Source organism: Chelonia mydas, chromosome 12 (assembly GCF_015237465.2).
Source record: "Chelonia mydas isolate rCheMyd1 chromosome 12, rCheMyd1.pri.v2, whole genome shotgun sequence".
Classification (NCBI taxonomy): Eukaryota; Metazoa; Chordata; order Testudines; family Cheloniidae; genus Chelonia; species Chelonia mydas.
The window spans coordinates 17642774-17658339 of record NC_051252.2 but is presented as its reverse complement, the minus strand read 5'-3'; the positions used below and the strand labels follow the sequence as shown (position 1 = coordinate 17658339).

Here is a 15566-nt window from a genome sequence, read left to right as displayed (position 1 = left end):
TCAGTGGTTCTTGCCTGCCGGCAGGCCCTGCAAATCACTGCCTCCCTCTCCCTTCCTGCGCTGCCCACCACACACAGCTGTTTCACGGCATGCAGGAGGCTGTGGGGGAGGAATAGGGTGAGAAGAGGCGGAGTAGGGATGGGAAGAGGCAGAATGGGGTGGGGCCTTGGGGGAAGGGGTGGAGTGGGGGCAAGGCCTGGAGTGGGGGCAAGGCCTGGGTCAGAGCCAGGGGTCGAGCACCCTCTGGCACTTTGGAAAGTTGGCTCCTGTGTGTTGTATGTTATTCATAAGTCCCTTAGGGTACATCTCCATGAGGATAAAAGCCGCAGCTGGCCCAGGTCAGCTGATTCAGGCTCACAGAGCTAAAAATTGCTGTGTAGATGCTAGGGCTGGGGTCTGAGCTCTGGGACCCTTCACCCTCATGGGATCTCAGAGCTCGGGCTCCAGCCCGAGCCTGAACATCTACTCAGCAATTTTTGAGTCTGCAAGCCTGAAAAGGCTGACTTGAGCCACCCACAGGTTTTTATCCCTGTGTAGACATGCCTTTAGAATGGAAGTGACTTCATGACATGGGATTTTTTTTTGTGTGGTGCATTCTGCATATTGTGAAATATCAGTCACTTTAGGCACTGCTTAAGTAGCAAGAAGAAGAAAAGCTGTTCCCAGATGACACACAACAGATCTACACAACACTAGCAGGAGCTATATGCAACCTTATATCAACAAAACCTTTTGTGACAGGGCAAGGCCTCATGCCTATAGCAAACTAATAGCAGACAGATGTATTAGCCACAGGCTAAACAAATCCCTGTTACCAGAATAAGTAAATGGCAGCTGCTCCAGGTTAATTAAGACACCTGGGGCCAATTAAGATCTTTCCAGAAGGCAGGGAGGACAGCTAGGTTGATTGAACACCTGAAGCCAGTCAGGGGCTGGCTGAAACTAGTTAAAAGCCCCCCAGTTAGTCAGGTGGGGGCACATGTCAGGAGCTGTAGGAGGAAGTTGCGCTGTTGGAGAGACTGAGCAGTACACGCCATATCAGGCACAAGGAAGAAGGGTGAAGTGGATCTTGAGGAATGGGGGGCTGCTGTGGGGAAGTAGCCCAGGGAATTGTACAATGTCCTGTTTCTAAAAAGTCAGTTACCATAGCTGATACTATTAGAGTCCCTGGGCTGGAGCCCAGAGTAGAGGGCGGGCCCGGGCTCCCCCCTTTGCCCCCTGATTAATCCCTGAGGCTGAGAGACAACAGAGACTGTGCAAGGGAGGATAGCTTCTCCTCACCTCCCTTGCTGGCTTATGATGAAAATGGCTTAGTAGGCTGTGTCCCTTGCCTCTAGAGAGAGAAGGGCTATTTGGAGGGTCACAGTGAGCCTCTGAGGACAGTGAAATCCACCAGGAAATGCGGGACCCACAGAGACAAGGACAGAGCTTTGTTACACTTCTTTTAAAACTGTCTTTAAAAGCATAGGCACTGATTTTTAACCATATCAATTAAAAATGACATGGCACTTTGACCTATATAACATGTTACAAGCCATTTTCTCAAATTTCACCCAGCAGACCCTTTATCGTGAGGAGGGGCAGCTGGGCCAAACCTAATGATGCTGCAACCCCGTGCATTAGGTCAGAACACCTGGATCAGGGAGCTGGGCCCTGCCCTGCATGACAGGAGCCATTGCTGCTGGGTGAGTGCAGAGTGGGCTCAGTCTCCAACACCCCTGTTCCCAGGGGCCTTCCTTCTGGGCCAGGTCGGGATTAGGGCTGTGATGCTATGGTGGAGGGTGCAGAAGGCATGATAATATGTGAAATACACAGGCATGATAACGTGTGAAATTAGGAAACCAACAGGTATAATTGAAGGTATAATTATCCATTGCCACTTCTGGTAGCAAAACTTGACTCCACCACTGAGCAAGAGATAAAAGTATTGAAACATAAGCTTCGATGGATAAAATTTTATTTTTTCCAGTCTGGAATGATTAATAGATCACATGGAGTATACAAGATAATTATCTTTACACCAAATGTGCCAACAAACCATATTTTATGCTTTGAATCAATACCTGTTCCATATTAACGTGAAAGATATAATCAGCACTTACCCCATAAATTTCCAGTCTTTTCACTTCTAATTTTATAATAAAGCTTTTAAAAATATTGTCTTGCATTTTCCAGTGTTTCATCATTTATCTATATTTTTATAGTCAGGTACAATATTGGACTGGTTTTAAATGAAAGAATATGGTAGTGTAAAAATAGTACATTTCTGTAGTTTCCACTGGCTGGGTGCACTATGACACACACGCTTCATTTCCAGACTTCAAACCAGATGTGAAGTAAGCAATTAATTCATCTGGCATTTATTCTAGTTTAATCCTTAGTCTTTTTAGGTGATATTACGTGACTTGTAGCGATACGTCTTTCAGCTAAAGGTCACAGTGTTAATTTCTAACCAGATCTTGTTGCTGGAAGTTAACATGGCAATCTAGTAATGTCTTTATTTCTAATTTATATCACACATCCATCTTCAATGATCACATGGCCAAAACAAAATATGTCTTCTATAATGCCACTTTGTTTGCTGCAGCCAAGAGTGATCCAAATGCAGAATGTGGTTTTTGTACAAGATCTTCGGGCTTGCCAAACTCAATTACCTGAAAGTCAGCAGGCAATAGATTGAACAAATGTCAAATAGGAAGCAAAAACACAAATGTTTTTGAATTTCGCACTATATAAAACTTCTTTGGGTGAGGATACAACCATAGATTATGGGCCTATTAAAAGAGTGGGTGGGGAAGGGTCTGTGGGTTATGTGCAGGAAGTCAAACTAAATTATCATGATGGTCCCTTCTGGCCTTAAAGCATATTCCATATAAAGTAATAATGGCAGTATAAATTTGCTACAGACCACCAGCACTAGAGAAGAGTGAGAGGAAAACATTTGTGAACCCACTTATGATACTCTGAACCTCAGTGCCTCATACTCATGGGAAATTATGACTACTCAGAATTCTATAAGATAATAAACGGAGCCACAAATGCATCAGCAGAGACATTTCTATATTACTTAAAAGACATTTTCTTAGCTGGTGAGGGATGGGGGCATGGTCAGAGAGCTGCTAAGCTCCAGTTGATTACTGGCTGATGTAATGGTTTTGTAGAGACCATTTCCAGCTGGCATAACTCTGAGACTTTTCTAAGTGGCACTGGTTCCCTGATCAAGGGGTGCAAAGGTCACAAATTCAGTCTTTCCTTCCCCATCAAGATCTGTGCCAACAAGGATCAGAGTCAAAGGCATCCCTTTACGGAACAGTTAGATAAAAGTCTATGCAACTCTGCTGTGACTATACCCAGAATATTGCATTCAGTTCTAGGCACCTAATTGCCAAAATGCTATTAACAAATATGGAGTTCAGAGAAAAGCAACAAAAATGTTTAGGCGGCTGGAGGGACTGAGGACTTGTCTTCACAGGAGAGTTTTTCCAGTTCTACCAATATAGTTAAACTGATTATAACTCTCCACGTGGACACACTCATTCCAGAATAAGAGTGGTGTTTTTCAGCTTAGTTTAAACCCCTTCATAAGCAATATAAGCTAAAGCAAAAAAAGCCCTCTTATACCAGAATAAGTATATCAGTTTAAATTCATGTCAGTTTATACCAGTGTAACTGTCCTGAGTAGAAGAGCCCTGATTTATAAAAAAAAAAAAAAAAAGGATCAAAGGCTCAATCCTGCAAGGTGCTGAGTTACTCTGGCTCTGATCCAGCAAAGAATTTACGTATGTACCAATGGGACCACGTGTTCTTAAAGTTAAACTTAATTTATTTATTGGATTGGGGCAGAATGTTCAGCATATTACAGAACTGATCCCCGAAAAAGTTAAATAAATATAACCTGGCTGAGCAATAATGAAAGGAAATATGGGTGGACCATGGCAAAAGTCTAAATATTTGAAGGGTGTAAACACTAACGATGAAGAGAATGTGTTGGATGGTTTGGAGTCTGAAAGGGAACAATGGGAAGAAATTAAGAAGAAATTTAAGGAAAAGCTTCCATGAAATGAGATCTATTAGGTAGTAGAAAAGTTTTTCCCAAAGTAGTAGCAGTAGTAGTAGTGAAAGCCCCATTGTTTCAGACATTTTAAAGTAGACCAGACATAGCACTAGTAAATGTACAATAGGGAATAAATGTACAGTGGCAGAGTGATGGATTAGATGATCTAATAGGTCTTTTCCCTTTCTAACTTCTTTGATACCGTACCTTTCCATTGTCCATAACCAGAATATGGTCACACTCGAGAACAGTGTTTATGCGATGCGCAATGGTTAAGACTGTGCAGTCCTTGAATGCTTCTCTGATTGTGCACTGAATTAGTGCATCAGTTTCAGAATCAATTGAGGCCGTAGCTTCATCAAGAAGTATGATCTGTTGAGGGGAAAAAACTTTTAAACATACAATATGTATTTTTTAAAAAAATCTTTACACCTTACAATGCTTTTATACATGAATAAACAGGAACATATATTAAAAATGGCATTTATAAAGTTAGATATTTATTTTATAATGCTTATTTTTAAGAATCAGATTAGACCAAAAAAATGAAAATCTGATTATTAAATTCTCATCACTGGGGTTTGTTTGAGAATTTGCAAGGTGGGGAGATTTTGATTTGAGCCCTAATCCTGTAAATACTTATATGCATGCTTAACATGTGAGACTACTCCTGTTACAACTACTCATGTGAGGAAAATTAAGCACGTTTGTGTGTGTAGGATTGGGGTGCAAATCAAATACTCCCTACACTCCAGATTCTCAGAAGAAACCCCAGTGGTGTGCATTTTCTCTTTTTTTCCTGTTCTATTTGTATTGTTAAAATAAACATTTAAAAGATTTCTCCCATACTGACTTCAGTGGGACTACTCATATGCATAAAGTTAAGCATGTGGTGTTTGTAGGATTAGGGCCTTGATTTGTAATATGTTTCTGCTACTTGCTGGTGGTATGTACAGCAAGGTGCAGGGGGAATGTGCTGATGTTCTGGATTTAGTAATGATTTAGGTATTATTTTTAACTAATGGCAAAGCCAATTACAGCTTGGGCTAGACATTCTTTTATGTCTTTTGAAATCTAAATGAATAAATATTCATTTTAATCATTGGGTGCCACAGTTACAAACTGTAATTTCCACAAAGTGGGGAAATTTTAAGCATATTGGTCATCTAAGCAATAGCACCATCTTCCTCTTCAGTCATGTATGAAAATGAAAAACACCAAAAGTTAGTGATCTCATTCTTGTATTTCAGTATTATTTAGATAGTTCATCCTCTAACACAAATAAAACTATACCCAGAAACAAAAGTAAGTATGGGGCTGTGACAGAATATACCCTGTGTTCACACCATACACACTATTGTAATAATCTTTGTACAAAGTATGCCTTGTAAGGTATCATTTGAAAACTCATAATTTGCTGTTCAGTATCGTCCTGATCAAATGTGTTGCAAAATGGTATGTAGAATTGTAAAATTTCCCTGTATGGTGTTATTAACACGTTCCAAACCCCACAGCCCTGCCCAAACAGAAGGCAGCAAACAGGTCTGTCCTAAACAAAGGAATGTATGCTTGCTGTAATTTGCATTTAAGCAGTAAACAGTCATCAAGCAAGAAAGGAAACAAAGAAAGCTCAAACAGATGGGGGCGGGGGGGAAACAGCAGAGAACATCGTTCCACATAGACTCTTTGTCTTCTAGTGCCCAGCTGGAAATATTTTTCAAGAGGGGGACTGAAACCGTAAAGGAGGGACAAACACCCCAAGGCATCCCTCTCTCTCTCCCTGCCCATCACATTCATTGCACCTGATGTGACAAAGGAAGCATTTGTTGGACTCTAGGGAAGGGGTCCTGACATACAGTTTGGTCAGTAAGACTGCTGAAAGTATGTGGTGAGAAACTTTGCTTGAATCTGATACAGTTTGTTAAGTTAGGTATTAGTAAATGTCTTATCTTTATTCTTCTTGTAACCATTTCTGACTTATGCCTCATTTTTTGGACTCACTTAAAATCTCTCTCTTTGTAATTAATAAACTTGTTTTATCTAATCTAATGTATTCAAGTTGAAGTGTCTGGGTAACTCCATTTGGGGTGACAAGTTGTCTGCATATTATTCTCTTAAAGGAGAATAATACTGCCCAGACCTCTTCTAGACAGTACAAAATATTTTAAGTACTGTCTAGAAGAGGTCTGGGCAGTACAGGACATACATTTCTGGGGGAAATCTGGAACAAGGGGAGTGTTGGGGGTCACCCTGAAGTACAGCCAAGGCTGGTAGGAGCTGGAGTGTAATCCAAGTGTGGCTGGCAGGCTGCAATTACATACAGATACACAGTGGTTTGCATGCCGGAAGGCTGTTTGTGAGTGGCCCAAGTGGGAGCTACTTGAGCAAGGCATTATAAGGCCTCCCCAGGTTGCAGGGCAGGGGTAACACAGCCCCTCACTGGTCTGGATTGTATCCTGGTATGTCACAGGGGCCAGTTGTGTTTGTTTGTCAGGAAAGGTTTAGGTCCTAAATCCTTCTCTCATTGAAGCCATTGGCAAAACTCTCTGGGTGACTCCAAGTGGAGGAAGATTGGGTCCTAGAAGAGCAAATTATGGTCCATATTGTATGAAGTGTTGAGGAAAATTTAAACTTGAGTTACAGGACAGAAAAGATAGGACACTTGCAAAGAGGACTCTAGGAGGCAGAAAAGAGGCGGTCTTATAAATGGAACACAGCAGAAGTTTTATATGTATCATCTAATATGTACCTGACTTTTTTGGGGGGGGTTCTGACTTAACTTTAAGAGCTCATGTATATGGATGTAATTTCTTAAATGGCAAACATGATCCTGGTGTGGGTGGGTCCTGTGATCCTTACTCACATTGAATAGTACCTTACTCCATGAATAGTCCCATTTTATTTCAGTGGGGCTAGATTAAGATGGAATCTAGCTCCTATCTAGGTGCTTGAATTGCACAGAGTGCGCCTTCAAAATTGCAAATGTAGGTTTAAAGAGGAGGTTGAAGCCCTTTGGAAATGGGGCCCACTACATGAAAACACAAAATCCATGTTTGAGACCATCCTGATACAGTAGCAGGCTTGAAAGGGTTTGCCAGAGCTGGAAATTTATAATTTTAAAAATATTTTGAAAGTTTTACTGGGGGAGGTGAGGAGAGAAAGAGTGAATCCTTGGAACTTTTTTTCTGATGGTTTAGGCGATTGTAGAGGAATGAGAAACCTATTATAAACTAACACCACATATCTTGTAGCATTAAAAATGAGTCCAGATATTTGTATAGAGCAGTGCCAAGTGACAATATATGTGTGGATTTATTAAAATGAAAGGTACTCAAGATCTTGAGGCTTATACATTAATAAGGATTTACTGATCCAACCCTCATTGATATTCATGGTCTTTCCACTGAGTAGAAACTGGATTGGGCCCTTGCTGAAAATTGGCAGGAAGCAAGTCCCCATTGTCATGTTTATGCTCAAATATGCAAGTTAAAGCCAAACAGAAGCTTTTATGGTTTTACAGACAGGTGTAGGGACTTGTTTGTTACTGCTTTATTGCCTTATAGATTATACAGTGTCAACACCTGAAGAGTAGCCTGATGTAACCAGGCTACAGGTTAGTTTCCTGAGAACACTGGGAAATCCAAACTCCCATTATGGCTTAGTTCCTCTCAGGAACCAGTTTTCATGGTCTCTCTTGCAGGTTTTAAGCCTTCATTCCAAATAAGTTTGGAAGTACATATTTGAGCATTAAAAATATTTGTAGGGGTGTGCTCCTCTGGGAAGAGAGAATCCCTGCAGACATAGCCCTCTTTTGAAGTTTAAACATTTCATTTTCACTTGAAAAAGCATAGCTGAGCAATAGGCAAATCTCAAATATGCTTTGCCAAGCAAAAGACAAAAGGTTAGAGCCTCAGCTGGTGTAAATCAGCATAGCGTCACTGAGGTCAGTGGATTTATATCAGCTGATGATCAGGCTTCATGATTGTATAGATTCAAAAGTGACCACAGGCTTCCTGTGCTCATAGTGTTATTAACTAGTAGGACAACAGAACTTTGTGACTTCAAATTGCCAAAAGCAGCAATTAAAGTGAGCAGGAGACGTTGTTAGTGTGAGATGTATATATTGTTGGAAAATGAAGAATATGGGTGTTCAACCATTAACTGCGGTAGATGTTTAGTATTTAATATGACAAGATACAGGTTAATTTATGGGGAATCTAAAAGGTTGAAAAGATTTGGATCAAATACAGCAAATAAGAAAGTTGAAAAATATATTTCAATTAAGTTGACTTTACTCATAAGCTAGTCATAAAACTGAGAACAAACATATGTTGGTTTCTTTGTAGGTTTCACCTTTTCCCCCTCTTTGTTAGATGGAAAAAAACTTATTGCAACTCTCGTGTATTCAGGACCACTGCTGGAAGTATCAGAATCTCTCCCATTACTTACTTTTGAATTTCGAAGGAGAGCTCTTGCCATACAAAGTAGCTGTCTTTCCCCTAATGAGAAGTTTTCTCCATTTTCAACAACTTCTGCCTGTAATTTTCCTGGGAGTTTCAATATCTAGAATACAAAGAAAAAGACACAATGATTATACATATTATGCAATAATATACGCCTCTACCCCGATATAATGCGACCCGATATAACACGAATTTGGATATAACGCAGTAAAGCAGTGCTCTGGGGGGCGGGGCTGCACGCTTCGGCAGATCAGCCTGTCTGGCTCTGACACGCTGCTCTGAGTGGCGTGTTAAGGGTGCAGGGCCAGGGCCGAGGGGTTGGATAAGGGGCAGAGGGTCTCGGGGGGTGGGCATGGGCAGGGCCTCCCCCCCCCCAAGGGTCTGGGAGGCAGGAGCTGTGGGGGGGGCACTTGTGGGGGCCCCGCAGGCCCAGAGTGGCCCAGGTGATTAGCGGGGGGCTGGGAGCAACCCGCTCCGCTTCCCTTGCCCCAGCCCCAGCCATGTCACTTGGGGGCGGGGGCTTGGGGGAAGGGATTCACCCCCCCCCCACACTCACCGGTGGTGTCCTTTCCCCAATCTCCCCGCACTCACCGGTGGCGGGAAGCGGAGCACTGTGGCTGGGAGCTGGCGGAGTGGAGGAGGCTGGGGCTCCGCTTCCTGCCGCTGCTGGTGAGTGTCTGTCAGGGGTGTGGATAGGGGTCGGAGCAGTCAAGGGACAGGGAGCAGGGGGGGTGGGTAGGGGGTGGGGTGGGGTCCTGGGGGTGATTAGGGATGGGGGGGGTCTCTGGAGGGGGTCATCAGGGGACAAGGAGCAGGGGGTGCTAAAGCAAGTTCGATATAACGCCGTTTCACCTATAACACGGTAAGATTTTTTGACTCCCGAGGACCGCATTATATCAGGGTAGAGGTGTATATTGATTGTGCATGGTCATACATTTATCAGGATGTTATATTTTCTATGATTGTTAAAAAGAGTGTTGTACATTTCAAATAAACATTCTGCCATTATAACATCAAAAAGGGAAGCAATGCGGTAAGTAGACATTATTCACAACTGATGAGATTATATATTAATGCCATAACAATCTAACATGATAAATTATATGCAGTACCAAACAGTAAATGACTTTCCATTTATTATCTTTATCAGAAAATGAATTATGATCAAACCCCCAAAAACGTACAGTCTCTTTCATAAATGTTCTTTCCAGAGCTTTCCAGATCCAATCATCTGTATAGTTACCAAAAGGATCTAGGTTGTACCTGACAGGCAAAAATTAAAATTATTTTTTTTTAAATAAAACACAATATAGTACAACAATACTTTGTAAATTACTATTACAAGTCACTTTAAACATGAAATATTTTGGCTGAACGGCCAAAGAACTTATCTCTGTACTTTAATTTTTATAATGCATGTTTTCAATAATTTTTCATACATTGTTTTCCTGTACTCTGAGCTCTTAGCTGGTTTGAGGGAAAAATCAGTTTGTTCTGTTGATAGTGATACTTCTGGATTCATGATTATTCCATAGAACATGTTGATATTATAATAAAAATATAGTAGCTATATTCAGGGTTTCAGTGATACTGCTAATATGATCTAATTCCTTCTCTTCTCACCCAAGTGAGGCTTTTATTAAGGAATTTAAGGAAAGTTGGTGAACAAGCTTAGGCAGCATATTCCAACACCAAAGAGAAGCATGAAAGATTGCACGGAAGGTATTGTAAAAGAAGATGAAGGTGTTATGAAGGCTGAGTGGAGACAAGGATGCAAGGGTAGTGTAGACCTGGTTGAAGATGTAGGCAAGCACTGTCTGACATAGGGCTATGCAGGCAAGTACAAGAAGGTGAGCGTGAAGAACAGCACAATGGGAAGCCAGGAAAATAATGCAAAGAAGAGGATGATGTGGTTGAAGTGACAGACAGAGAGATGACTTTGACAGCAACATTTTGGATAAATTGGATAGGGACAAGGGAGAGTGGTGGCATCAAGTTTAATGAGTAATGGAGGTAGTGGAGAGGGTCTAGAATGAAGGATAATGAGCTCAGCTTTGCCCACATTAAGTTTGAGATGATGGTGAGCCATTCAATCTGAGACATAATGAATTCTGCTCCTATGAAGATGAGAGATTTTTAGAGGTTAGTTCCCTCCCATTCACAAACCATTTTCAATATTGATAAACTGAGAAATTTCAGATGTTCTGTGTATATTTTATGAAACTCTATTATCAAAAATTTGATTCTGTGAGAATTTCTGGACTTGAACACAGGTGACCTGGGTTCAATTCCCAGGGCTGTCACAGACTTCCTGTGAACCTTGGCAAGTCACTTAGGATATGTCTACACAGCAGCTGAGAGGTGCAGTTACCTCCATGGTAGACATACATGCACTAGTTCTGCTTGAGATGGCACCTAAGAATACAGTGTGGTCCCAGCAGCTTGGACTAGCTGCCAGAGTACAGTCTCCCCCAACCTCCTGGGTAAGGACGTGCGTGGTTAGGCTGAGTCATCACCCATGCTGCTATGGCTTTACTGCTGTTTTTAGATGCTAGCTAGAGCAGAGCTACTGCCTCTATATCTACTTGTGCTGGGAATCGCACTCTCAACTGCTGTGTAGATATACCCTTAGCCTACCTGCATCCCAGTTCCTCATCTGTAAAAAGGGGATAATAATACTTAATTTATCCCACCTTTGTTTGTTTATACTGTAAACTTTTCTTACTATGTGCATGTATAGCATAAGGGGTTTGGATCTCAAGGCTTCTCAGTGCTACTGTAATGCAAATTAATAATAATTACTAATAATCAGTTGTAACACAAACCAAAATGCCTCACTTTATGATTTAATGAGATTTCACTTCACAACAAACGTTAATTTACAATTGTAGGAACAACTACCTTACTGTACCTACAAACAGAACAGGATCTTGAGGAATAACAGAAAGCTTTGTTCTTAGATTTTCCAAACTAATAGTACAGATATCAACATCGTCAATTAGGATAGTACCAGCAGTTGGTTCTACTAGTCGAAAGAGTGCAACTCCTAATGATGATTTTCCTGTAGGGGATTAAAAAAAAATATTATTCAGATAAACTTTGACTTTTATAAACAATGATGTAAAGTGCATTTTAGTCTCCCTGGAAAGTTCCAGGTTTGATATATGTGTGATCTGAACTCTGTTTTACTCACAGATCAGTTATAGTACAGTTCTCAGCCGTGCAAGTTGCAAAAATGTAGTTGTCTGTACCGCTTCAATGTGTCTCAACACTTATACAAAGTGATCACTTTGAAGGTGAGAGGTAAGTTCATTCTCCATTCTTATTCATTTTTGGGCTCTCTGCTGAATGTGTTAACAAGTTTGCCAATAATGTTAATTATAAATGAAGGATACTTACTTGTAACCAGAGTTCTTCCAGAAGACCCTGTATATACCCATTTATGGGTAATGTGCCACTGGTGATGCCTAATGATAGAAACTTCTCCAAATAGTGTCCCTAGAGTACACGTGTGCCGCCATCTCAGCATCCTCAAATGTTTTAAGGGTAATCTATACGAGGTGGTGGTGTGCCCCCTTCCACCTTGGTTCCTTCCACCACTAACCCAGAGAACCAAGGTAAGACTCTGAGAAAGAGGGGAAGGTTATTTATTTGTACCCAAGTTGTGGTATGAATATGCAGAGTTGTCTTGAAGAGTTGTCTCCAATTACAAGTAGCCAACCTTCACTTCTTCTTTGAGTGACTCTGCATATTCATACTTATGAGTAGTTTGGCACACAGTGCAGAAATTTCAGGAAGAGGGAACAGAGGCCTAATCAAATAATGATTGAAGCATGGCTCTACTAAGTCTGGCATCTGATCTTGAAGCAAAATCCAAAGCATAATTTTTGGTAAAAGTACAATAGACTGACCTTGAAGTAGCAGCTTAGTAGATTTCTCCAATAGGAACATGTTTAAGGCATGTTAAGAGATGTTACCATTGCTCTAGTAGAATGATACTTCCCAATAGCAGGCACAGGAACTGCCACTAATGTATAACATTCAGTTATATATTGTTTAACTGTTCCAGAAATAGTCTGAATAGATACACTATTACCCGTGTGATTCTTAGCGTAAGAGACAAATAACCTAGATGACTTTCTAAAACTCTTTGTTCTATTTAAATAATATGCCAGAATCCTTCTAGCATCTAAGGTATGTAACTCCAATTCCCTTTCATTAGCATGTGGTTTAAGGGGGAAAAATTAATAATTTGATGGGTAATTCAGATGCTATTTTTGTAGAAACTTAGGTTCAGTTCTAAGAACCACCTTGTCTGTATGAAAAATAGTAAATGATGCAACTGCCATCAGAGCAGACTTTTTGATGCCCTAGATCTGTAAGTAGGGAGATTGTGGAGTTGATATGAAGTAGCAGGCCCGCACATGAAGAAGACTTCAGCAGCCAGTTGTCCAAATATAGGTAAACAAACATACCCTGCTTTCTTTAATGCACTGCTACTACAGAGAGCCACTTTGTAAAGACTCTTGGTGCTGTAGAAAGGCCAAACAGCAAGACCTTGTACTGGAAATGTTGCTGGGCCATAACAAAACAAAGGCTCAGCTGGATTGAAACATTAAAAACCAGAACTTCCAAATGTACTTGTTCAGTTTTCTGAGATCTAAAATTGAAGAGAATCCCACATCTTTTCTTGTACCAGGAGGTATCTTGAATAAAACCCGGACACCAAAGATGTTTGGGTATCTCTTTGACAACACCTAGCAGAAGCAGTTTTTGAACCTGTGATAGAAGAATAGCCTCATGAGACAGTTCTCTGTAAAGGGAAGAGTAGGGAGAATTGAAAGAGGGTAGTTTTTTTTTATTTATATGGCATACCTCTCCTCAGTGATTTCTGGAACCCACTTGTCTGATGTAATAAGCCTCCAGTTGTTGATGAAAATGGCTAGCCTGTCTCCAAATAAAGGAAGGGAGGGATTGTCACTTATTGGTTCCTGACTCTCGCTCCTCACATCAAATCTCAGGCCTGGTGTTCAAGGAACATAAAGAGGAGGGAGCAGATTGTTTTGTCTCGGGTGTGTATCTAAAATACTTCTTCTTGCGCTTGCTCTGAGATGAAAACAAAGCTTACTGATGCTGACATCTGTGATTTGAGGAAAAATAAGCAAATAACTGAGGTAAAATTGTCTCTGATAATGGAAAGAAGGAGTGTATGGTCTCTTTCTGAACCAGGGATAGTGACCCAGTGAACAAGCAGTGGATTTGCTATCTGTTAATTTTTCCAAAAATTCATCAGTCTTATTGCCTCTCAAAAGGAAGAGGGGTATTTGATTTGGTATCCACAGCCAATGAAGAGGCACAAAGCCAAAAAGGTCTCCTTAAGGTGCCAGTGCTCTAGTGGAAAAGTGAGAAGCATCAGCTGAAGCCCTGAGAGCATGCTTCACATTTTGTCCCTTCATCAAAATAACATTTGCCAGCCTTCTCTTATTGTCTGGCAAAGCCTGAACAAACACAGATGCCATGACCACCTGGTAATTAGCCATCCTAATACCAAGAGAAGGGGGGGGGAACTTTCTTCCCCTCTCTGCAAAGAGTCTAATGGGCCTAACTGGACGTAAACTTATTACTAGCAGAGCCACCACAGTGAATTAGGCAGAGGGTGAGTGTGACAGTAAGAAAACCCCAAGTCCTGGGATATCTCATACAATTATCTGCTTTTTCAGAAATACATTGACTGGAAGCAGGGGTTGCCCAAACAGTCCTAGTTGGCTGCAAGAGACCATCCACTATCGGCAACCACATCCTATTCCAGAAGGCAGCCCCAAGAATGTCCAATACTGGGTGGAAGGTTTTCTCCATAGCCACAGAAGGTAAGTTCAATGTGGATGCCATGTGGTCCACGAGGTCATGAAACTGCAAAGCATCCTCAGAAGAGACAATGGAGAAGCAACACCTACCTGCTCATCAGGTGACAAGTCACATCAAAGTCTGTATCCATCTGCTCTTATTCTAAAAGAGGAGCTATCTCTGTCTTCCTCTTTAGAAAACGTGTCAGGCACAACTATCAGAGCTGAAGATAGATCTAGTGGAATCAGATCCAAGGATTGCTCAGCTACTGGATCCTTTTCTGCTGAAACATCACCTCTCCATCCATAAAGAGGATGACTCAAAACGTCCTGTGGTGGAACCCAACCAGGATTGCCAGTCCCTCCAGTAGCTGGGATGTGGAAAGATGCCCATAGGAGGCAGAACAACACTGGAGTGGGGAATCAGGTCTCTTAATTCTTCATCTGCCTCCTCCACCTGATGATCTAACCTCAGATCTGCCATGGACCTCACAGAAGACAGCAACAGAACTGAAGGGTGAAGAGCAATAGAAGGTGAGAAAGTTCTGCTTTGGGACCCTGTTGGAGTCCTCGGAGGAAAAGGCACAAATGGATCCAGAGAAAGACTAACAATCTCCTCTGCTCTTCTCCTTTTTCAGATGAAGAGGAAGCAGAACACTGAACCAAACAAGTCATCTGCCTCTCACTTAGATACGAGGAATGCTCAGATGCAGGATTGTTCACTTCAGCCACCACAGTAAGAGACCTCTTTGGATTAAAGAATGATTCCAGAACAGCAGCAAGGAAATAGCTGGTCTCACAGACCTACAGAGTACCAGATCCAGCAAAATACTCAGTTCCACACCTCTGGTCTTTGAAGTTGAAAGTGGAACCAACTTGGGCTTCAGAGATGGAACTGCAGAGGCCATGTCAGAATCAGATGGATCCATCAGCTAGAGCCCTGAAATTGACCAGAAAGCCAGTTCCCCACCTGGGCTTCTGCCAGGTCTTCACTCCAAGCTTTCTGCCACCCAGACTCCTGGCTTCAGCTGCTCCCTGGGTCTCAGCTACCCGCAAGGAGCACAGCAGCCGCCTGGACTCCAGGCAGGATCTTCCTGCTGGAGGCGAGAAGCCCCAGGGGGCAGCTGGGCTCCCAGTGGGGAGTGGTGGGGAACTGAGCGCCCTGGCCTTCAGCCCTCCACAGTGCACCTCTTTAGTCGGTGGAAG

General features: G+C 41.9%; 1 protein-coding gene across 9 annotated transcripts in view; it reads right to left on the bottom strand.

Moving 5' to 3' along the window:
• Positions 1–1949: 1949 nt before the first annotated feature.
• Positions 1950–15566, bottom strand: part of ABCC12 (ATP binding cassette subfamily C member 12) — a 109746-nt gene continuing 96129 nt past the window's right edge. For 7 of the 9 annotated variants that reach the window (XM_027822142.3, XM_037878084.2, XM_043526256.1 and 4 more), the window contains 5 exons: positions 11419–11578; positions 9702–9780; positions 8504–8617; positions 4262–4426; positions 1950–2654 (listed from right to left, as the gene is read on the bottom strand). In XM_027822142.3, the coding sequence (XP_027677943.2) occupies positions 2562–2654; positions 4262–4426; positions 8504–8617; positions 9702–9780; positions 11419–11578 (611 nt within the window). In that variant the 3' untranslated portion in view covers positions 1950–2561. Of the gene's footprint in view, positions 2655–4261; positions 4427–8503; positions 8618–9701; positions 9781–11418; positions 11579–15566 lie in introns of those variants that run through there. The other 2 variants (XR_006285192.1, XR_005222288.1) reach the window with 2 other exon arrangements.